This window comes from Chenopodium album, chromosome 14 (genome assembly GCF_948465745.1).
Source record: "Chenopodium album chromosome 14, dcCheAlbu1.1, whole genome shotgun sequence".
NCBI classification, from domain to species: Eukaryota; Viridiplantae; Streptophyta; class Magnoliopsida; order Caryophyllales; family Amaranthaceae; genus Chenopodium; species Chenopodium album.
This window is the reverse complement of record NC_137847.1, coordinates 6,690,834-6,715,058: the sequence shown is the minus strand read 5'-3', so window position 1 is coordinate 6,715,058 and position 24,225 is coordinate 6,690,834. Positions and strand designations below refer to the sequence as shown.

Genomic DNA, 24,225 nt, shown 5'->3' with positions numbered 1-24,225 from the left:
TTTTAATATGTATTTTTGTTTTTATTAATAATTACGTGTTATTAAGATAACTTTAAACCATCTTGTAATAATTTAATGTAAGTCCGTCTTAATCAAGAATGTGTGCTAATCAAATACATAATACAAAGTATGTAACTATTTGTAATACAAGATCTACCAAGTAATTTCTCTACCTAGTACGGTAAAAGATAAGTAGATAACTGTTTTTGTCCTCATCCTAATTAAGGCACCCTAGTAATAAATTAATTAATCATGAAAATATGGATTAATTGGGTTTTTTGTTGTTATCTGCAAGGAGCTAGCATTCGTGTTAACCATGCTGTCAAATAATGGTGTGATCATTTTCTTCTATAAATAAGACAAGGAAGAAACCATTGCATCAACATTATTTTTGTTATTCATTATATCATATCCTAAATTATTTCCTGAGTTTTTTTTAGTTATCTTCTCTTCTTCTTTAATCTCCTCCACTTGGCAGGCAATTGAAGTCTAGCAATGGCTTCAACCTTCACGGTGCCTTCAATGGTAAACATGCAATTTTTGTTTAGCAATTCTAAATTTTATTAATTTATTGGAATATTTCACTATACATAAGTTGATTGTTGATTTGTAGTGCTCATATGATAGTTGTATCACTTGTATGTAGTAGAGGCAAAGATAACCATATAAACTTTTAAGCTAATTGTAGCTCTAAATCTCTAATGTTTATGGATAAAATGTAACTTTAAAATGGGATTAAGTCAAAAAATTAGAACATTTGTGTTATACAAGTTAACTCTGTTTCTGTGTCGTATGAGTTTAGACCAATCAGTTTATGTAATGTGGTATACAAGTTGGTGTCTAAGGCTCTTGTGATATGGTTAAAATCTTTTTTGCCCGATATTGTGTCCGAAAATCAGAGCGCATTTGTTTCTAACAATGCTCTAATAGGTGGAATGTTTTCACAATATGAAAAATTTGTATAACATACAAGTGAAGTTAATATACAAAAGGTATTGAGGTCCATTAAAATTGAATGCATAAACGCATCTCAAAGTTGGAAAATATTTAAGATAAACCTAAACAGTGGTGCGACTTTTTATAGCAAATTGCCTAAAATTAGTACTGCTTAGATAAATTCATCCAAATTTATAGAATAAACGTAGAGTTGTGCCAGTTAATCGTCTTTTCAAGTACTAGTAGAGGGGTACATGCGTCTTTTTATATAATACTTGAGGGGTACATGTGTAATCTCCTCACCAAACTGTAAATGCAAGTTGCAAATAGTAATTGGACAGATCACCCAAAGTACTGAATAAATGACCACACTTTTTCAATATATTTACAGAAATGTCACTACATTAACAAAAATTTGTTTATCTGATAGATAAACTTGTATTTGCCGATAAACATATACCACACCATTAATTTGTGTATCATATATATACTAGTATATTTTTTTTTACAAGAATCAGTTAGTGTATCTTATATAATTCCATAAGAATTTGACATAAGGCTAATTTACTTGCCAATTTATGTACGGAGTATAAAATAATTCCCATTCTATTTAATTTTTTGTACATTAAATACCTATTCATAATATTTCTGCCAAAGTACAATAAAGTTTTGTTCTCTGCAAATATTGTTCATTCTTCATATGGTCAACTAAAAAAAAACATGCTTTATATGAAGCTAATCGATCATTTTTGGACAATTGGACTGTATATATACAACAGTGACTGCTATTTATTAAAGTTACTTGTTAATTTATTAAGATAAGTTACAAAATAGCTCATTCATGTTATGTTACATATTTGGTATGAATATAGATAACGGAGGAAGAAGTTCGATTCGAAGCAGAGGTAGCAGAGGTGGAAGCATGGTGGAACACTGATCGCTTCAAGCTAACTCATCGTCCATACTCGGCCCGAGACATCGTCTCTCTTCGAGGCACCCTCAGGCAAAACTACGCCTCGAACGACCTAGCCAAGAAGTTATGGCGCACCCTTAAGAGCCACCAAGCTAAAGGTACTGCCTCTAGAACATTTGGTGCATTGGACCCTGTCCAAGTCACCATGATGGCAAAGCACCTCGACACGATTTATGTGTCGGGGTGGCAGTGCTCGTCTACACATACTTCCACGAACGAACCCGGCCCTGACCTTGCTGACTACCCCTATGATACCGTCCCCAATAAGGTGGAACACCTCTTCTTTGCTCAACAATACCATGATCGAAAGCAAAGAGAGGCTCGAATGAGCCTGCCTCGCGAGGAGAGGGCTCGAACGCCTTACGTTGATTACCTTAAGCCTATTATTGCTGATGGGGATACTGGCTTTGGTGGTGCTACTGCTACTGTTAAACTGTGTAAGCTTTTCGTGGAGCGCGGTGCTGCTGGAGTTCATATAGAGGATCAGTCTTCAGTGACTAAGAAGTGTGGTCATATGGGTGGGAAGGTTTTGGTACCGGTTAGTGAACACATTAACCGGCTCGTGGCTGCTAGGCTACAATTTGATGTGATGGGGACTGAGACTGTCTTGGTGGCTAGGACTGATTCTGTGGCAGCTTCTTTAATTCAGTCTAATATTGATACTCGCGACCACCAGTTCATCTTGGGGGCTACTAACCCGGGTGTTCGTGGTAAAGGCCTTGCTACTATCCTCTTTGAGGCCACCAATTCAGGTAAGCAGGGATCCAAGGGCTACACTAATTGATTTGGGGTGTAAATTGACACCTTCTTTTATGTTGATATTTTAAATTTAAAATGTTAAATTCGCCACTGCAGGTAAGTCAGGGCCTGAGCTGCAAGCTCTAGAAGACGAGTGGCTAGCAAAAGCACAATTGAAGACTTTCTCTGAATGTGTAAGTGATGCAATCAAGGGACTGAATGGAATAGGTGAAATGGAGAAGAATTTGAGACTTAATGAGTGGAAGAATCACTCAAGCTTCGATAAGTGTTTGTCCAATGAAGAAGCTAGAGAGATTGCATCAAAATTAGGCCTCCAAAACTTGTTTTGGGACTGGGACTTGCCAAGGACTAGGGAAGGGTTCTACAGGTTTAAGGGATCCGTCGATGCTGCCATTTTACGTGGATGGGCATTCGCTCCTCATACAGACTTAATCTGGATGGAGACCTCAGGTCCTAACCTCCTCGAGTGTACTAAATTCGCCAATGGGGTGAAGTCGAGGCAGCCTGAAATGATGTTAACCTATAATCTCTCGCCTTCATTCAATTGGGATGCATCTGGTATGAATGATCAGCAAATGATGGACTTTATCCCTAAGATTGCCAAGCTCGGGTTTTGTTGGCAGTTCATTACTCTTGCTGGTTTTCATGCTGATGCTTTAGTCATTGACACTTTTGCTAAAGACTATGCTAAGAGGGGTATGCTAGCTTATGTTGAAAGGATTCAAAGGGAGGAAAGAACAAATGAAGTTGATACTCTTGCACATCAAAAATGGTCGGGTGCCAATTACTACGATCGTGTGTTAAGGACTGTTCAGGGTGGTATCACCTCAACCGCAGCCATGGGCAAAGGTCACAACATACTCTCCCTACTTTCTTTTAATTTTCGATGTAACTTTGAACTCGAATCATAACATTCTGTATGTTTTTATTTTGTGCTAACGAGTTTTTTGTCCCTCTTTGTGGGTGTTGATTACGATAGGGGTTACGGAGGAACAATTCAAGGAAACATGGACTAGGCCAGGATCGAGTTCGGACATGGGAAACGGGGATGAGGTGCTTGCTAGGCCAAGGATGTAACTTGAACGAACTTGACTACAGATGTATGGGTTGGAAGGATGATAAAAAAAACTCATATTTTCAATTAATATTGGCTAAACAGATTAAAACTCATATTGATCAAAATGGTTGATAATGTTTCTAAGCTAGTAATTACTGTTATTCCCAATGTTTGTTACAAATATTTTCAAGTGTACGATGAAAATTCAAAGCCCATGTATTATGGTTAGCAATGTAGTAATGAAATTCACTCCATTTTTTAAAGCAATACCGCCATCGGGCATCGGCCAATATTTGACACAATGTATTATTGTTTGCAAAATAGTACAGACCTTTTTTTTTTTTTTTTTTTTTTTTTTTTTTTTTTTTTTTTTGTCTCACAATAAGGTTCCAAGAAAGAGAGACTATGAATATAATATAGACTATAGTCTTCAAAATACAAATATTTGACACAATTTGATCAACTGCAAAACTCATGCTTTTGAAAAATGAAGGCCCAATAAAATTTACAATAGGTTCCAACAAAAAGTAGTCCAGCCCATCAATAAAAATAATATAGAAGTCCAGCCCATCCTTATGAACCCAAAAAAAGGGTAGGTCAGACTGTCAGAGTAATGGATTTTGATTTACAGTACAAAATATTTGGGCTAAATCAACATAATATTTATAGTCATGAGTTATACCCAAATCAATTACACCTATTATTGATGAGTGTGTTTTTATTTTATCATCAAATAAAGAGCAAAAACTAACCTTAGGTTAGTTTAATGTACGGTATACTCGGATATATATAATAAATTCTAATTATTGCCATCGTGTAAACTATAGGATAAAAAAATAATGGATCCGTCCTTAATGTGAAGTGATGGAGGAAGATAGAAACCATGAGTCCATGACTATCGTAAAGGATAATTTTGAAAAGCCGTATTTATCCTCGATTATAAAAGATGGAGGTAATCCCGAATTGTGAGAGATATTCTCTTTTGAGATAATATATTCTCTTACCATTTGTTATTTTTATTCTCCATTGTAGTGCAAGTTGGAAACTTGCAATATTCTTAGAGATAAATAATTGAGAATGTCAACGAGGGGTAACAACATGCATATACAAGAATTTTACAAAATAAAGTAGTTTGGCCGAACAAAGAAAGGAATGATATGCTACAACTATAACTTCAATCAAATCATCCTATAAAATTTGTTCATTTGGTGCGCAATATATGCGTTCCCAACTTTAGGCATATATTATGGACCAAAAAAGATAGTCGTTCCCTCTTACTTTGTTCTTGTGGTAGATTTATTATCTTCTTTTTCTTCTTGCCTTCATCTCACAAGTGGAGTCAATTACATGAACTAGCATGAGGATTTCTCAAGAGGTCACTCATCCTAGTACTACTCACGATCATTGTGGCTAATGTCAAGCGATGTGATAAAGTTTTACGCTAGCTGTCACTGGTAGCGGGAAACCCACTGGCGGAGTTTGTGGTAGATTTATTATGTTGTTTTAAATTTGTTGGCATATTTTTGTTGAATATGAATGGACTGCCTGAAAGGCTGAAAACAAACTATACACTAGCACAATGCTAAAAATTACAGTTAATTATACAAGGTACTGTAGCATATTGCACAAAATACTGTATAAAATAAAGTAATTTGTCACGTAATAAATGATCAGTCAAATCTGCCTTAGCTTTAATGCATGCTTAGTGGAAGGCATTAATCCATTTTTAATACAATAATTTTCAGGTGAAAGGAATCACAAACCAAATCTAAGCCAAGAGCCTTGTGAGTTGTAACAAATAATATGGAAGCTTCCAAATGATGAAATAAACAAATAAATGTATTTGTACTACATACAGTAGGACTTAGCTAGGAGTATTTTTCTTCAAAACATAACAAGAAAAAATGCCAAGTACAAGCTAAGTTAGCTTGTTTTAGGAGTTAAATTGTATGGCATCTAACTAGTAGCTAAAACTTTTAGGGGGGATTAAGTAAAATAACTACCTAAAACTCAAAAAAAAAAAAAAAAAAAGGTTTGAATTACTATCATTCAAGTTGGTAATAAGGTGGGAAAAACATGGCCTTAATATATATAATTTCAAAATAACATGATAATTTGAGATTTTAAATTCCTTAAAAAAAAAAAAAAAATTGAGATTTTAAATCATTCTTAATTTATTTTAGGTACTAATCATTTCATAATTACCTACTCTATATGTCTAATCTTTTCAATTATTGCTACTAAAAATTTAACAAGGACATCTAACTAAGAAACTTGTATAATACTACGGAGTACATAGTAGTAATAATTATAGAAGTTATATTTAATGATTGATTTCCACTGTCTTATTTTTCTTAATAATCGTGTAAAATCACCAAACGTAACCTTTTTTTTGTATTTCAATAACGGAGGAAGTGTTATATTGTAGGATTATCAATACTACTGAGTAACGACTTTGTGGTTTTCATATAGTTCAGATCACCCACCACCTTTAGCTCCGACTTTGTGCAACTGTACTTAAAATGAATCACATTCTCCTATTTAAATTGAGAATTTATTCAATCTCATCTTTACTTCATTCCATAAATTTATTATTTTATGCATAATTAGACTAGATCAAACTAATCAAACCTTTTATTTTCCTTTTTTTTTTTTTTCTTTTTTGGTGTTCCACTCGGTTTACCCTTTGGGTTAATCCGGATTCGAGGATCAGTTTTGGGTGGTTAGGTTCCAGTCCCTCCCGATTGTTGTTACGGGGGATTGAACACGAGTCCTCTCTATCAAGTGTAGTCTCAATCACCACTACACCAACAATCAATTGGTATTTTCCTTTATTTATTACTACATAATAAAAATTATAAAACCTATATGTTTGAAGAAAAAAAGTACAATGAAAAAGGAACTTAACAAGATCTCATCACTTTGTAAGTTTTTTCTTTAAACTAGCTAGTGTAAAATTACGATCAACATTTATTTTCTTAGACCAGCTCAACAAACATGATATTAGACTTAGACCAAAGCACAACAGACTATACAAGCTTTGATCGTAACAGATTATACCACATTTAGTCAAACAAAATATATTCAAAAAGTTTTATATCGATTTGAAAGAACCATAAACCTAATTCAATGATCATTAAAAGAGGATTAGGATCAATAAAAAGTCAACAAATAGTAGCTTAGGTTAGGAATTTGCATGGAGTGATTCGTATTAAATAAAAAGTCAACTTATATTATAGTATTTTCTTTAATATATCAACGTATCTAGAATTTGTTCTATTCTTGGGATCAACCTAATTATCAATGTAAGAAATTAAGCATGCAATATCGTGCACTATTATTAAAAATTTGGATACTCAATTTAGTGCATGCATAGTGCAGAATAAGTTTGATTCTTTCTTAAATATTTATTTGAGTGACAAACTTTACGATTATTCTAGTCAATTACTAAGGATATTAGGCCATCAATCGATTTAGACTTTCATCCTAGCTAGTTCCTAGTGTCTCTAAAGTTTAGACATTGTCCTTTATTTTATTTATAATGCGTTAACTGTACAAACAAATGATTAAGAGTTAAGAATTTAAAAGTATTCCATAAAATTGCAATTTGTTTTTGTATGCATTGCTCTATTCAAATGGGTGGAAAAGATAATCCAATGGTGCTTTTTTCGTTCCTCGATAGTTGAGAATGTATGACTCTTTTTTTTTTTTTTTTGAAAGAAATCCTAAAAGATATTAAATTTCATTAATAAAAGTCATACGGCATGTACAATTGACAATGAACGATAATGAAAACGAATTTAACAAAATCAAACAAGAATTAATCGGGGAAGGACTAAGTATCCAAATACATAAATATAACAATTCGGTATATTCTCGATTCGTTGTCTCATACAACTGTTTAAGTGGATCCGTCGTCGCTTCGCAATTTTGTAAGAAAATAAATTCTTGTGCTGATTTCGTAACTCGAATTCGAGCCATAATCAATTGTATCCCCGCACCACCGGAGCCCGAATTAAGCACAAATAAAACCTTGTCTCTTCGAAAGAGATCGAAAAAACCTTGTCTTTCGAAGGAGATAAACTCATTCTTTCGAGGGAGACATTATTGTAACCTAAAACAAAAGGCTTAAAAGAAAATAAAGATTGGGGCTTTCCACCGGTGAAATCCGATGGAAGCCCCTTTAAAATTGACAATGGAGACTAGGTTTAGGATAGAGAAAAGAGAAAAGGAGACTAGGGTTTGGTTTTTGAGAATGTATGACTCTTGAATAGCTAAATTATTTGGTGCTCCAATCCAGGGTTGAGATTTGTTAAACATATGAGATATCGGAATTTTCCGTAGATATCATTAAGAGAATAATATATTTAGGATATTTATCACAACAAATTCTTTCGTATCAAGATCAAAGAGATTCCAACCTTTTTTTCCAAAAGGATATCCGAAAAAAACACATTTACGACTCCGACTTACAAACTTATCTCCCTTGGCTTTCTGATTATGAGCAAAAGCAAGACACCCAAAGGTACGGATTGTGGTATTAAGAGCAGGTTAATCTTGGAACTGTTCACAAAAATTTTCTCCCTGCTAGTGGGTTAGAAAATTAAACCTACCGGTGGGATAAAACTTTAGCCATAAATATATATATATATATATATATATATATATATATATATATATATATATATATATATATATATATATATATATATATATATATATATATTTATAATATTTCCGCAAGTACGTGAATGAAATTTAAGCATTTGTTGGTGAATATGGTGATGTCTTGATGTAATTACATCAGCATGCGTGACTTTTGTCACTCTTTGAGAATGGGGTGATTTTTTTTTTTTTATTTTTTTTTTAGTTAATTTGAACCTGATTTTGCTCCTTTTGGATATGAATTTGGTTTTACTCTAAAATAAAACCATTAAAAGATTTGAATGTGGTTTACTCTGAAAGCAATACATGATTTGTACACCCGGGTGTACCATGCATGGTACACCCAGTCACAAAACGAACATCAAGATATGTTGCAATGAACATGTATACATAGTACATCAAGATATGTTGCAATGAACATGCTCACAAAAAAGAACATTAGTAGTAATAGGAAGGACGCGAGTTTCATTCCCTTAATTCTAGAAAAGATACTTAAAGAATAATCTTTACCCTGCATTAATTGTCAAATTTTCTCAAAAGTTTAGTTTTCCAAATATTTTTCTATATCTAAAATTATTTTTTCAAAAATTAATTCAAGATTTCATTTTTAAAATTCAAATTCAAAATGTTATTTTCATTTTCAAAATATAAGTTACCAAGATATTTTATTTTAAATTATTTTCTCTTTTAAAAAACCTCTACAAAAATCATTCATATTCTTTCAACAAAAAAATATCTTTATATTTACTTATAATATTCGTTTTAAGGATAGTCATATGTATTTCTTGTGATGTTCTTTATATGATTAATAATGTTCTTTATTTGAATACATAATACTTTATACTCTGTATTTGTTTATAATGTACAATTAATTATTAACACTATTTTTATTCTATATGTTCAGTATTATATAATACAATGATAATTATTATGGAGTATATCTTTTGATAAACTATATTTTAAATGTCCATCATGTTCTTTAATCGTAATAATAATGTACTTTTATTGTCATATAATTTTCATTGCTTATTGTGTAATGTCCTTTGAATTTTATCTTTGAACCATGCTAGTTAAATTTAAGTGATGTTCATTACATAATATTATCTTGTTCTTTATTAATATCATGGATGTTTGTTGGATCTAAAAATCAAACATCAATAGGGAGCTCCTAAAAGAATATGGTCATCAACCTTCATGATCCTGATTTTTAAAAAATAATAAAATAAAATAAAATTATTATATGATAATTAATATAAAAAAATACATGAATAATAAATAATATTTAAGATGAATATCATAATATTTAAAAATGAAGTTTATAACTAATTTTAATATGACATGTATATAACAAAAATCTGCATCTCTCAATACCTCGAAAAACATAAGGATCAAAATCAAAGAACATAATGATCGATCCTAAAAAACATACAAAATTAACAAAAAGAACAAGAAATCAAATAACATAAGAGTTAAAATAAACAAAAATGAACATAAAAGAACATAATATTCAAATAAAAAGAACATAATTCATATTATTATTGAGGTCCGAATAACAATTTTAATTAGCAAAATTTAAAGAACATGAGTTGTAACGTAAAGAACATATAGTTCATATTCAAAGAACATATTGTCATATTCAAAAAAACATATTTAATTCAAATCAAAAAAATAAATATTTTATATTTTTATGTCCATTAATGAATAAATAAATCAACAAACAATTAAAATTTCAATAAATTACAAAATGTTTCTTATAAAGTGACTACATTAGTGTTTCGCAACAAAAAGGTGGCTACCTCAAAATTACGTTAAAAAGAACATGACTAATACAATCAAGAACATACTACATAAAAAAACACAACATTCATTTCAAAGCCAACAAAAAAAAGCAAGGAACATAAGGGTCACATAAAAAGAACTTCATCATCAACCTTCAATCCAATGTTAATAAAAATCTACAACATAAATACTTAAATATAAGGATTAATACATACAATAAACATAAACATAGTCTGATTCAATTCAGATCTTAAAATAACAATAAAGAAATTAAGTTAACATAATAAGCAAAATTCTGAAATGAAAATCATATAAAAAAATTAAATTACCTTTTAGGATACAATAATGTCCTCAATTCACCACTATTGTGGATATCATCACTATCTTTAGCATCATTAACAAATCTAGTATATCATGGCGAAATTTAGAATAGTATGACATTATTTTGCTCTGTATTTCTTTTTCTATAAAATTCTCCATAAACTTCCCTCTAAATTCAAAAATGAAAAAATAGTTAAATTTAATTTTGGAAGTTCTGTAATACAAAGAATATCACGCATGAGTCCCATAAAATTGTGGAAAGGATTGATTTTTTTTTTCTTTTTTTTTGACATTTTTTTAAAAAATATTTGAAAAGCTGACATCATACAACACATTTTTTAATTCAGGGGGTACCATGCTTATGGTACACCCTGGTGTACTATGTAATTTTCACTCTGAAAGACCAATAAGAGATTTGAGTGTGGTTTAAAATATTTGAGTGTGGTTACTCTGAAAAACCAGTAAAAGATTCGAGTGTGGTTTACTCTGAAAAACCAATATTTAATTGGAGCTCAGTTTTGCTCTGGAAAAACCAAAAATTGTTATATTTGCAGGTTTGAAAAGAATGACGTTCTTGTTTGATTAATGGCAGATGAGTTCGAAAAAGATGCACGTTCTCATCATTGAAGAATAAAAAAAAATTGAAGGCGACATCAACTGAGTAGTGCAACTCATCGCAACGTTCGTGTTACTGCCGTTTCGATTGCGGGAGGGTGTTAAACATATGAGATATTGGAAAATATATATCGGAAAATACATGTGTGTTATATTTTCCGTAGATATCATTAACTGAACAATACATTTAGGATATACAAAAACTTTTGCATGCCCCCGGTTTACAATAATTTTATTGTACATCGAACATTTTTGCGAAAAGTGACTATTTTTCTTTACAAAAGTGACCATTTTTCTTTACAAAAGTAACCCTTTTTATTACAAAAGCGACCCATATTTTCACCAAAATGACCTTGTTTTTTTTACAAAAGTTACCCTTTTATTTCACAAAAGTGACCCTTTTTATTCAAAAAAGTGACCCTTTTTTTTTTACAAAACAAAACAGAGAAGTAACATAGGAATTTTCATCAATAACCACTATCATTCGCTTTAAATTCGAGAAGCAAAAAATCCCAGATTCACCGGAACAATCATTGTAAATGTTTGTGGGAAACACCATAATGATGACTAACACCGTAGCGAAAAGAAACGTAGATTAAATTGCCATACCAAATAGCCATTTTTGTGCCGCTTTGATAATAATTTGAGATGAAGCCAATCATCTATTTTTGTGTGTGGAGGTTCATAAATGTTGATAGAAACAATCGATTGAATTTCAATTATATAAATCAAAAACTCAATTTAAACAAAATTTTGAGAAAAAATCGTCATTTGAGAAATTGGTTTTACGGTCAAAATTTTTGATCAATAAAAGATTAATTGTAGGTTGAAAATTTCTGAATAGAGGAAGTGATTTCTTAGGCATGGAAGATGAAGAGAAAATGAAAGAGTAAAGAAGGAGAGAGAGGAAAGTAAGAGTAGAGAGAGAAACTGAAAGAAGAAAGAAAGATCCAGAAAATGAAAAATAAGGAAGAAGGTGCAAACAGACAGATGATAACTTACTTTATTTGAGCTGATTTACAATAATGCTATTGTATACCGGGTGTTTTATAATATTTGTATAGGATATTTATGTTAAAATATTATTTTGAGAATATATCTTTAGGGTTCATGGTTAAGCTAGTATATCTTTTAGGAAGATTGTTATGAGCTTAGTTTTTATATAAATACTCAACCTATTGATAAATAATGATCAAATAATTAAGCCATTCAATTATATCTCTCTCTAATTTATCAAGATTCGAGTTCAAGTCTAAAATTGTCCAAATAATCAAATCTCTAAGGGAGTGGAGGGGGATTTAAAAGTTGATTGAAGAATTCATAATTTTTTCGTTATACAACTTAAACTTGATAGACGAGTCAAGCTTATGTCCACATGTGCACCATATCAAAAAAATGACTTTTAGTTTTAGGCCTTTATATAACTTTGTAGTTTGTACGTAACAGCATCCTAGATATATAAGACCTAATTGTACAGTACATGTAGCAAACTTAATCATGGAGTACATTTGTTCTCGTATATAAAGTAAAACAAGTTGTTAATATTTCGTATATATTGTTAAGATTGCTTCCTGTATATGTCTAAGCTATTCTTCTCTCAACTCATATATTAAATTCTAACTGTCATATGGTTTAATGAGATTCATGAGTTAACTATCTAGCCATAAATTTTATGACAATACGATATATTAGTGCTTAAAATATAATTCACAATATTTAATTTTAATCTCCGCATCTATCATTTTTCTTATATGGAGTACTAGTTCATTATCGAATATTTATTACAAAATATATAATTTATACAAATTAATTTTTATGGATGGGAGTGCTTTCGGCTGAGAAAGAAAAAGGGAAGGCAGGAGTGAATGAGCTTTAACTTTAATTTAGCACTACAAAGTATGAAAGTATTCATTCATAATCGTATTGGGGTAATGGGGTTATGTCCTTTAACTTTTGGGGTTCTTTTGTAAGATTGGGTTCCCTTCGTTTTTTTTTTTTTTTTTTCCATCTTTGAGTGTAAACTTTATAGCTTTACAGAAGTTAAATAAGGGCACCAAGTGTGGAGGTGGTAAGACTAGAATATAATCACGCATTCCAAGGCCCCCCTCAACGTATGTTAGGTATACAGCAAGATTTGCACGGTCGGAATTTGGATTAAACGCCCCTTTAATTTGTGCCAATTCCTAGGAACTATAATAAGATTATAAGATATGCTTCATGCTTGTCCTCACTTGAAAGGAAATCTAACAAATCTTGAACTTTTGAGTATGAAGAAACCAAGTGATGGTTATTAGTTAAATTAGTTTTGTTTGGCTAGTTTGAAACTTTGAATGGCTAATAGTTTTATATATACAACTAATACGGCTATACGAGTATATATGCTCTTATTGATAAGTTTAAAGCAGCATGTTCATGTTGACAGGTTTAAATTAGCTTAGCTCGTAATACTTAAGTAGGGCTTTGCATTACTTCTATTGTGAACTTGTATTTGTTTTGGAACTTCACTTGATACTATACCCTTTAATGTAGAGACTTGTAAATTTCTCTAGTTGGGAACTTACTAAAAGAATATATATATATAAGATAATGGACAAAGTTTGAATTACATGAGTGTATAATTGCTTGATCTTTTGGATTTTTCGTAATTTAAATTTAATTCAATTCAGATTTATTCAATCCTAAAGAATAATGACTAATATAAAAGATGGAAGGACGTTGATATAATTGAAAAAAGATTTTTTAGAGTTCTCATAATTTAAATGTATTTCAATTTAGATTTATTCAATCCTAAAGAATAATATGACTAATATAAAAGATGGATGGACGTTGATATAATTGAAAAAACTCTTTGCTTTTACTTTGATATGTGTATATGAATGTGGCAAAATCGTTAAAGGAAAAAATAAAAGTTTCATATGGGACATGGATTATTGGAAATCTTTACAATAGACCATAGGTGTATGCATGTATGTTAGTTGAAACCTTGCACTCGACAGAAGTCATGTGTATCATTGCATCAAAAATTCAAAAGTATTGAAAGAAAAGTTGTTATAACTTGTTTTTTAAAAGGCTTATATTAAAAACTTAGTATGTGTCTATGTTCATTTTAATTAAAGTTCTAAAATTTGACATGCTTCATTGATCATGAGCTTTTGTTTTGTCATATGGTATAAGAAAATACTATAAGAAATTTCAAAAACAATGATAATGAATTAATAAAAAAAATGTCCTCAATCCATCGAATGGTTTTTTTTTAAAAATGTATCCGGATCAAGATTTGGATATATGAACTTCTATGTTCAATAACTCATGGTTACCTAAAAGTAAAAATGATTTAAAATTAACAAAATTATTGCAAGCCTTACACAATAGCTTCTCATTCTCTTACCCCATACATTAGGAAAGCATTGCGCGGTAGTTTAAGAAATTGTGTGTGCTTTAGAATCTTGAATAGTAATTAATGAATATATTTAGAGTTCATTACAATTGTAAATGTTTTTATTTTTTATTTTATTTTTTATTTTTTTATTTTTAATAATAATAATAATAATAATAGTAATAATAATAATAACAATAACAATATATACTATACAATTTTTTAAAATTATATTTTCTAATAAAATGTCACACATGATTGTTGGTACAAAAATTAGTACTACTCTATGTAAATAATGTAAATGAACGTTCTCAAAATCTCACATGGTCTAGGCTTTAGAGTAGGTGAGAATAATGCTTAGAAGTAGTCTACCAATCAATTTCAAAAACTTTAAATGTTGGTACAATTATTTGTCATTTTGTGTCGTATATTAGAGCTTTGTTACACCTCTATCTTTATTAAATAAAAGTTATACATTGATTAATAATTATTTAATAATACATGTTGTTTAAAACTCATTTTACTCATTAAAATTTATTTTTAGTTTTTGATTGTTATATTTGTTCTTCGAAGTTACAAAATTTTACTTCTATTAATTAAAACTATTTTTATTGAACATTCCTACGAGAGTGAAGAGAACAGAACTTAATTTGATGAACCTACCTAACTCAATTGATAAATTTGTTGGTACCAAGTTTAAGGTTGATCTACGTGAAATCAATATTAAATGACCTTAAAACTTGGCCAACAACCCAAAATAAGTAGATTTAAACAAGTAAAGAGCTTGATCACGTTCTTATTGACCTTTTATATTGAAAAACTGATATACTTCGTACAATATCCGATACTAACTCCTATAGGTTATGGGTCAATCACATTGAGTTATATTTGAACATAAGTAGTTGTCCGTATATATTTATTCCAAGTCTATTTGAGTGATGAGTCATTTAATTTGGTATTATAATCTAATGAAAATCTTTTAACCAAAAAAAAAAACCTAATGAAAATCTGGTGTTGATGAAAAGACTAAATAAGTGATGCATAATTAGTTCAATTGAGTTAAAATAGGCTTTCTAGTTCGAAATTCACAATAATTTTGAAATACAAATCAATTTTATGAAGTCTATGTAATAACGTACGAGTAATCAAATTCATTTGCCCGGTGTAATTGTATCGGACACATAACACATACATGAGGGCACTACATGTCTACTCATGTACTTTATTTTTATTTTTTTTTGTTGTGAAAGAAGTCCTAAAAAGGACACTAATTTTCATTGATTAAAGGCATACGACATCTATAATTGATTAACGATGAAGAAAATAGATTTAACAAAATCATACAAGAATTAACTGGAGAAGGACTAAGAATCCACATACATATAACAATTCGGCACATTCTCGACTCGTTGTCTCATACAACTTTTTGATTGGATCCGTCGTCGCTTCGTAATTTTTAGAGGAAGAAAATTCTTGTGACAATTTTGTATCCTGAATCAGAGTAACCAATATCAACCGTAGCCTTGCACAACCTGATACTATTCCAAGCGCAGAGAACACCTTGTCTTTCGAAAGAGTTTGAAAAACCTTGTCTTTCGAAGGAGTTCGAAAAACCTTGTCTTTCGAAAGAGATCGAAAAAACTGTCTTTCGAAAGAGAAAAACCCTTTCTTTCGAGGGTGATAAATTCCTCTCGAACGGAGGAACCATTATTATAAGCTAAAAACAAACAAAATGCAGAAAAAAAATAGATTGGGGCTTTCCACCGGCAAGATCCGATGGAAGCCCCTTAAAAATCAACAATGGAGGCTAGGATTGAGGAGAGAGGATAGGGCTTTTTTTCAACCAAATCACATTATTGATTACACTAATTAAGACAATATGTTTATTTATTAGTGTTATTTACTCATGTACTTTGTGGGTAACAAATACTTGGCTACAAATTATTTGATTTGACATATTTTGTTTTCAGTTTTTTCATTTTATTGATTTATTTGTAATGCTATTTTTTTCATCTCTAATTGAATATTTAGGTTAAATTTTACCATTTTATTGAAAATTTCATAAAATCTTCCTTTTAATTATATGTTATAAATTACTCCATGATTTTTTTTTTTTTTTTTTTGCTATTTTTGTATCTCACTTTTTTTTTTGGACCTATTTTGCATCCACATCCTTATTCATGTTCGTTTTTGTACGTGTATATCCTCGTGTAACCTAGACGAAGGAGTTTAAAGGTATAACAGTTATACACAATCAAATACATATCAGTGACAAGTTTGTAAATAATAACAAATTGAAAGTACTATTAAGAGGTAAAAAAAAGTACTACTGAACATTTTTCAATAGTACTTTTCATGCTCCCAGTAGTACTGAACAACTATTATAAGTACTTCCTCCGTTTTCTTTTACTTGCAACACAGCCTTGTGGCACGTGTTTTGAGGTCAGGTTTATGTAATGTAAACGGACAAATTTTTCATTATAATTTTTACAAATGATACTTAACCCTATTCTAATTTTCGTGTAAAAATTATATTGATAAAATCGCTCGTTTACCCTCACTAATCATCTCCTAAAACTGCGTGCTTTAAAGGTGTGTTGCAAGTAAAAGAAAACGGAGGAAGTATTACTCATTAAACAGTAACAATAGTACTATTGAGTGGTGAAAAAGTTTATTATGTAAAATTAGTTGTGTATAACTTGTTATGCATTACAACTTCCTCACCTAGGGTCCTAGACCCCTCCAAGGGCTCCAACGTTAACGTTACGCACATAAAATTTCCGAAAGACAATAATTCCTAATGGGAAATGACAAAGAAAGCAAAGAAGATGAGAAAGCCCAAATCAAATCAAATGAGTAGAAATGAGAATTGGGTGTGAAAATTATACACTGAAGCAGAGACTACTGACTGACAAGAGCAAAACAGAACAAAAGAGGCCTCGACTAATTGTAGCCCTTCTGAAATCAGCCCATGCTCTTTACTGATCTTCCTGTTATGTCTACTACAAGCAATTTCCCACCTCATTTACACAGTCACACTTGCTTGGTCGTATTTTTCTGTTGGTGTTAGGTGAATTTTTCAGCTCACACTTTTTGCACTACCAAAATTCATTACAAAAAAGAAAAAAAAAAAAAGTAATATATTTTATTGTTTAGTTGCTAATCGTCATAATGTATCGTGTTTAGCTGATTGGATTGTTAATGTTAGGCATTGTATATGGATTACTCAACAAACTGATGTCAAATTACTAAGGGGCTGTTCATATTTACTGAATTGAGTTGAACTGAACTGATTAGAGCTGAACTAAATTGAACCGAATAGAGCTGAAATGAATATTTTATGAGAGAAGGAATTTAAGAGTTGAACTGAACTAAAATTAAGCTGAAGTGAATAAGCCCTAACTCATATGCCTTAAACTCGAACAATACTAAAAAGAGGTTGTCGGTTTTAGAGCTCTAATTGGTTTGAAAATAAATACGAGTAGTTTATATTGTTGGAATTGATCATTGTTAGAAGTACTTAGTAAATACTCGTAATGCGTGATTGACAATAAACACAAAAGACCAAATTCATACTCCATCTGAATTGAAATACATCTTAGCCGAACATAGCATAACTTAACTCGAATGGACCAGACTTGATCATAAATTAATTGACATGTTTGCGACCTCTATGCTTTTTACAATAGTAACACTGTGTTATCGACTATTCAATTACTTAGTGGTGCGTAATTAGGTAAATCACAAGTAAACTTAAATTGCTTCCTAATTATTTTTTTAATCTCAATTTTTTTTTTTTTTAAAGACAACAGTATCTTTTATTTTCTTTTTATTGTGGGATACCACTAAAAAAAAGAAGGTAAGACTGAAAAAAGAGAAAAACGACCCACGAAAAAGAGAACCACTCCCCACAAACCAAGAAAGAGAAAGCAAAATAAAGAGAGATTGTAATTAAAAAAAAACAGGAGTATTTCTTTATTTAGTTTTTTTATAATTATTTAAATTATTTTCTGTTAGCCTTTTCTTTTTGCTTTGATTTAACTTTCTCTCACGCTATGTAAGAAATGCAACAACATAATCATTTTCATTTCCTGCTACTAAGAGCTTCAAGCTTTACACAATAATGGCTTTCTTCTTCTCCTTCTTCTTCCTTTTTTTGTCTTCTTTCTTACAATTTTCTCTCTCTTATGAGCCTCGTAATCTCGAAGGTAAATCATTTTCACAATTTTAAATTCTGGGTTTTTCTGGGTTTTTGCTTAATTTCTAAACCCATTTTTTTAATTTTTTTTTTTTTTTTTTTTTTTTTTTTTTTTTTTTTTTTTTTTGACAGTGGAAGCATTAATTGGCATCAAAAATCAATTGAATGACCCTCATGGAGTTTTGAATAATTGGGATGAATTTTCTGCTGATCCTTGTAGTTGGGCTATGATCACTTGTTCTTCTGATAATTCTGTCATTGGCCTGTAATTTTATTTCTTCAACCCCATTTTTTAATTCTTAATTTTAATCTTATTTTTATGCTCAAAATGTCACTAAATTAATAAATTCCTCTGTTTTTTTGTGTGTGTATAAAACAGGGGAGCTCCAAGCCAATCTCTCTCAGGAACATTATCTGGGGCAATTGGAAACCTCACTAATCTCAGACAAGTGTAAGTAATCATTAATACAAACTCCGGCCTCGCCCGAGCCTACGTGCACGGTATTTAAGAAAATTTGTTAAAACCCATATTTTATACTTTTGAAATTTTTAATAATTTTGGTGATTTGGGTTTTGTAGATTACTTCAAAATAACAATATTTCCGGCAAAATTCCACCGGAAATTGGCTCATTATCCAAACTTCAAACCTTGGATCTTTCTAACAATGGATTCTCTGGACATGTCCCTAGTACTTTGGGTCAATCCAAAAGCCTCCAATATTTGTAAGTTTTCATTTGGATTGAATAAATTAAAAAATTGAGCAAATTTGTTTTGTTCTTTTGCTAGTGTTTGTTTCTAATGTTGTCTGTAATTCAGGAGGCTGAACAATAATACGTTGAGTGGTGCCTTTCCGGCATTTCTTGCCAATTTGTCTCAGCTTACTTTCTTGTGAGTAATTTACATTTCTTAATGTATTTTGAATAATATTTGTGTATTATATAGTTTTATTTATATCTTCTTGTTTGTTTTCATTTTGTCCTATTTAAGGTTGAACCTTCATTTTCATAGATTAATGGATTTAGCAAATGGCTGATATTTTTGTATTATTTATGATTGTTGGTTTGAATTTGTGTAGGGATTTGTCCTTTAATAATCTAAGTGGACCTGTACCAAAATTTCCTACTAGAACATTCAAGTATGTATATTATGATTGTTTCTATATGATCTTTTCTTTGTTACATACTTTTATTTAATCATGTTTAATTTGTTTGTTTGTTTATGATTGTTAATGATTGTACTTATTCTTTGATTATTGATGATTGATAGTATTGTGGGAAACCCTTTGATTTGTGGAAGTAAAGCTACAACTGATGGTTGTTCGAGTTTGGTTGTCCCGGTTCCTCTATCATTATCCGTTGGTTCGTCCCCTGGTAATGTCCATAGCATGATTAAGTTTCTTTACAAAGTTGTGATGTTTTGGTGAATTGGGTTCTTATTTTATGCATCTAAATGAAATTGTAGGAAAGAGAAAGTCTAAAAAAGTGGCAATAGCACTTGGAGTGACATTTAGCATTGTCTTGTTCTTCATCTTATTGGTTGGGGTCATTTACTGGAGAAGACAAAAGAGGCGCCGTCGATTTATGATGAAGATCAATGGTAAAGATTGAATTTGCATGACTCATTCTTTTTCCATATTGAACCACTAGTATGTTTTGTTTGCATTCTTAGAAGGGTGTTTTGATTTTTGTAGCAGATACACAAGAAATTGGTTCAATAAGATTGGGTAATTTAAGGACTTTCTCCTTTAAAGAACTTCACAATGCAACAGACAGTTTTAGTTCAAAGAATATTCTTGGCAGTGGAGGGTTTGGAAATGTTTACAAGGGCAAATTACCCGATGGCTCTATGGTGGCGGTGAAGCGCTTAAAGGATATCAGTGGAACATCTGGAGAATCACAGTTTCAGACTGAATTGGAGCTGATCAGCCTTGCTGTTCACCGAAATTTGCTTCGTTTGATCGGCTTTTGTGCTACTTCTCATGAGCGCCTTCTAGTGTATCCTTACATGTCCAACGGAAGTGTGGCTTCAAGGCTAAAAGGTTGTTAACTCACTGAAATGTCTTGCATGTTTCTTTAAAGTATCTATATCTTTGTGCAGGATTTTACAAGTTTCACATCCTATAGACTGTTGGGCTAGAAGTACAAAATACTTGCATTTTCAGTAGTAGTTTTGCATTTTAATACAGTAGTTTTGGATTATACTATGTTTTTCACTTTTCAAGGTAATCTATATATTCCATTCAGATCAACAGCATGATTATATTGTAACCCTAAGAAAGTATTGAAATAATTGATACTCCGTAATAGTATAATCATCCTTAAAGTAGTGGTTATACAATATACCTATGTGGGTCCTTGTTCTGCTTGTCAAACGATATGTTGATTGAAGGTATTTCTTACATTCTTTTTGTAGGAAAACCACCATTAGACTGGAACACGAGGAAAAGAATAGCCATAGGAGCAGCTAGAGGGCTTCTCTATTTGCATGAGCAGTGTGACCCCAAGATCATCCACCGAGATGTTAAGGCTGCAAATGTCTTATTGGATGATTGCTATGAGGCTATTGTCGGCGATTTTGGCCTTGCAAAGCTTCTTGACCATGGTGATTCTCATGTTACTACTGCTGTTCGTGGAACTGTTGGGCACATAGCTCCTGAGTATCTCTCCACCGGCCAATCATCTGAAAAGACTGATGTTTTTGGCTTTGGCATACTTTTGCTAGAGCTAATTACTGGGATGAGAGCACTCGAATTTGGCAAGACTGTTAATCAGAAAGGTGCAATGCTCGATTGGGTAAGTTCTCTTCGCTCATCTATGATTTAATTTCCTGCATAATTTTACACTTGCATGCTTCCCCTTATTTGAAATTATTAGAACTCGAATTAAAATTTTTATAAACATTATCTTCAAATAAATTGTGTAACCCATATATATGACTGTGTATATCCCAAGACTTTTTTTTGAGCTAAAAAGAACATAGCCGTAGTTACCAGTCTTAATAACATTGTATATAGGTCATATGTAGATTCAGAAAATCTTGCGTGGACCTGGTTCACAATAATATTATTGTGGACCTAAGGTTTATTCACACGTAAGTGGCATTATATTCAATATAGTGATCCTTATTTTTAACATAGTAACCTTATTTTTAACATAGTAGCCTTTTTTAAAAATTTGAGTGACCTTTAATATTATTATGAATTTTGAATACGACATTATGTTGGATAGTGACCTAATTTTAACATAATGATCGTTATTATTCATATTGACTATTATATTAAAAATTTCATTAAAAAAATTAACTTTTTATAGCTTTTATAATGTCACACTAATTTTTATTTCAACATAATAACCTTTATTTTAATATAGTGACCTTTTTTTTTATTAATAAAACAATCATATTATCTCTAATGTTAATGGTCCACAATAAATTAGTGTGAACCAGGTTCATTTAAGAATTTGTAATGTAGAAGTGTTGTGTACATTCCATGTAGAAGTGTGTTTGTTTAATTAATTATCACAGTAACTTTTTAGTGGGAGATCAACTTGATTGATAATTATACAGTCACTTTGATCGTGTATTAGTAGTAAAACCATATGATTACTCCACTATAATTATTTGACCACTTTAGTAATCAACCATCATGTTGATTGCGAAATCTTTCCAATATTGGAGAGTGTTATAATATGCTTAAACAAAAGCAAACGCCTAAGCCGTTGAGGGTGATGGGTCCCTTCTTAATCCACATAGCTTTTATAGGATAAACATAATGTGGATCCCCCTTGTTCTTACTTTAAACATAAATCTATTCATTCAAGAAGCACAATAGGGTATTATCAAATGATTGTGTTTCTTAAGATTAGAGATTATTTATACTAAGCATCAGCAATTATTAATTGTAGAAGATTATATCATTATATGGTATCTTCCTTGCACGAAGTGCTGGATTTTCTTTGCTGTAAAGTTGCTCGAAACACGTGTATCACATCTTTTGTTATAGTAAAAAAATACTTTATACTCCCTCCGTCCTGCTTGAATGTTAACGTATGCAACCTTGTCCGTTTATCATACGAGTACTACTTTTACCCGTAATAAGTTTTTTCTCTACTTTTTCTCAATAATTAGACCTCAAGCCCACAATGTTTTTTGGTTCTCTTTACTCTCTATTTCTTTTACTTCACTTTCTTTTCCAATAGTTGCTAAACCACTTTATACATGCCATGTTATGCCTTTAGGTCAAGAAAATTCTGCAGGAGAAAAAAGTGGAGATGCTAGTTGATAGGGAACTAGGGACCAACTATGACAGGATAGAAGTAGGAGAGATTCTTCAAGTTGCCTTGCTTTGCACCCAATACTTGCCAGCCCACCGGCCCAAAATGTCCGAGGTGGTACGAATGCTCGAGGGAGATGGACTCGCGGAGAAATGGGCTGCTGCCCACGGTCAAGACAATCTCAACATGGGCTTCTCCCACCCGAACAACAAAAGTTTGTCACGTGCCGGGAGCATGCCAACCGATCCTCATCACCCTCCACCTACAACCGTGTTTGGAGCAAGTTTTGATGATGATGATGATGAGCATTCATTGGATTCTTTTGCCATGGAACTCTCTGGCCCTAGATAGCTTAAACTAATAAATTAATAAAATATAAAATGAAACAAAATCACAGCTACAAAGAAAAAAGATGTGTAGTAATTTTTGTCCCTACATTATTAATTAATTTGGGAAAGAGGTGTAAAAAGTTTACTCATATAGAGTTTAGGCATGTTTTTTTAAAATATAATTTCTGCATTAAGTTTCTTGTTTGGGGTAACTTGTGAATGTAAATATAATTTGGGAAAATATATGTATAAGATGCTATTTTTGTTGTAGTAAGAATGAGTAGAGAGAGGGTTGATGTAACATAATGGTCAAAAAAGCTGTTACGAGTAGTACTGGGTTTTAGCCGTCTACTGGTTGTAGGTTGGTAGGTTCGTGTGATGTAATCTGGTGGCAGTACAATTTGTGCAAATACTGTCGTTTTCTTTAATTCTTATGCTCAAATCTCTCTTGCTCCAGATGATATCTTACGTGTTCCATATTAATTGTACTCTGAAAAGTGATTTTGATACACCATCAATTGATTTTAGCATACTCTTATGTGAGAAGAGTATAGAATACTGTACTCTCACATAAGGATATGCAAAATCAATTTTAGCATACTCTTATGTGAGAAGAGTATAGAATACTGTACTCTCACATAAGGATATGTAAAATCAATTTTGGTGTGCCAAAATCATTTCCCTTGTAATCTATATCAAATTCTTTACTTTGTTTTTGGTTGGGTGGAGTTTGTGCGAGAGAAAATTAGTGGGATCAAATATGGTGAATGTGATGCGAATTAGTAGTGTGGTGAACGGTGACCCTTCTTTGATTTTCGATATTAATGAGTTTAGCACTTTGGCTTTCACAATATTAAGATTTTTTAGCACTTTGATTTTGATAATTTTGAGTTTTTGACATGTTCTACTATAACACTATATGGTGATTTTCATAGTTATTGTATA

General features: G+C 31.3%; 2 protein-coding genes across 3 annotated transcripts; both read left to right on the top strand.

The window, feature by feature from the left end:
* Positions 1-495: 495 nt before the first annotated feature.
* LOC145577675 (isocitrate lyase-like) lies at positions 496-3,932 on the top strand. The gene is made up of 4 exons (XM_081635150.1): positions 496-525; positions 1,809-2,661; positions 2,765-3,517; positions 3,648-3,932. The coding sequence occupies exons 1-4, from the start codon at positions 496-498 to the stop codon at positions 3,743-3,745; spliced, it is 1,734 nt and encodes a 577-aa protein (XP_081491276.1). The 3' UTR covers positions 3,746-3,932.
* A 14,478-nt stretch (positions 3,933-18,410) lies between these two features.
* Positions 18,411-23,743, top strand: LOC145579966 (protein CLAVATA3 INSENSITIVE RECEPTOR KINASE 2-like). Of its 2 annotated transcripts, none has more exons than XM_081637278.1 (11): positions 18,411-18,689; positions 18,812-18,944; positions 19,059-19,130; positions 19,259-19,402; positions 19,497-19,568; positions 19,756-19,815; positions 19,947-20,050; positions 20,142-20,276; positions 20,374-20,718; positions 21,093-21,472; positions 22,916-23,743. In XM_081637278.1, the coding sequence occupies exons 1-11, from the start codon at positions 18,605-18,607 to the stop codon at positions 23,300-23,302; spliced, it is 1,917 nt and encodes a 638-aa protein (XP_081493404.1). In that variant the 5' UTR covers positions 18,411-18,604; the 3' UTR covers positions 23,303-23,743. The 2 variants fall into 2 exon arrangements, with proteins under 2 accessions (XP_081493404.1, XP_081493402.1); XM_081637276.1 differs by having other exon boundaries at positions 18,413-18,689; positions 20,371-20,718.
* The last annotated feature ends 482 nt before the right edge of the window (positions 23,744-24,225 follow it).

Coding starts and splice junctions, on each gene's coding strand:
- LOC145577675 (XM_081635150.1), top strand. CDS start 496: ATGGCTTCAACCTTCACGGTGCCTTCAATG. Junction 526..1,808: donor CCTTCACGGTGCCTTCAATG/GTAAACATGCAA, acceptor GTATGAATATAG/ATAACGGAGGAAGAAGTTCG. Junction 3,518..3,647: donor AACCGCAGCCATGGGCAAAG/GTCACAACATAC, acceptor TGATTACGATAG/GGGTTACGGAGGAACAATTC.
- LOC145579966 (XM_081637276.1), top strand. CDS start 18,605: ATGGCTTTCTTCTTCTCCTTCTTCTTCCTTTTTTTGTCTTCTTTCTTA. Junction 19,569..19,755: donor TTGTCTCAGCTTACTTTCTT/GTGAGTAATTTA, acceptor GAATTTGTGTAG/GGATTTGTCCTTTAATAATC. Junction 20,051..20,141: donor ATCCGTTGGTTCGTCCCCTG/GTAATGTCCATA, acceptor ATGAAATTGTAG/GAAAGAGAAAGTCTAAAAAA.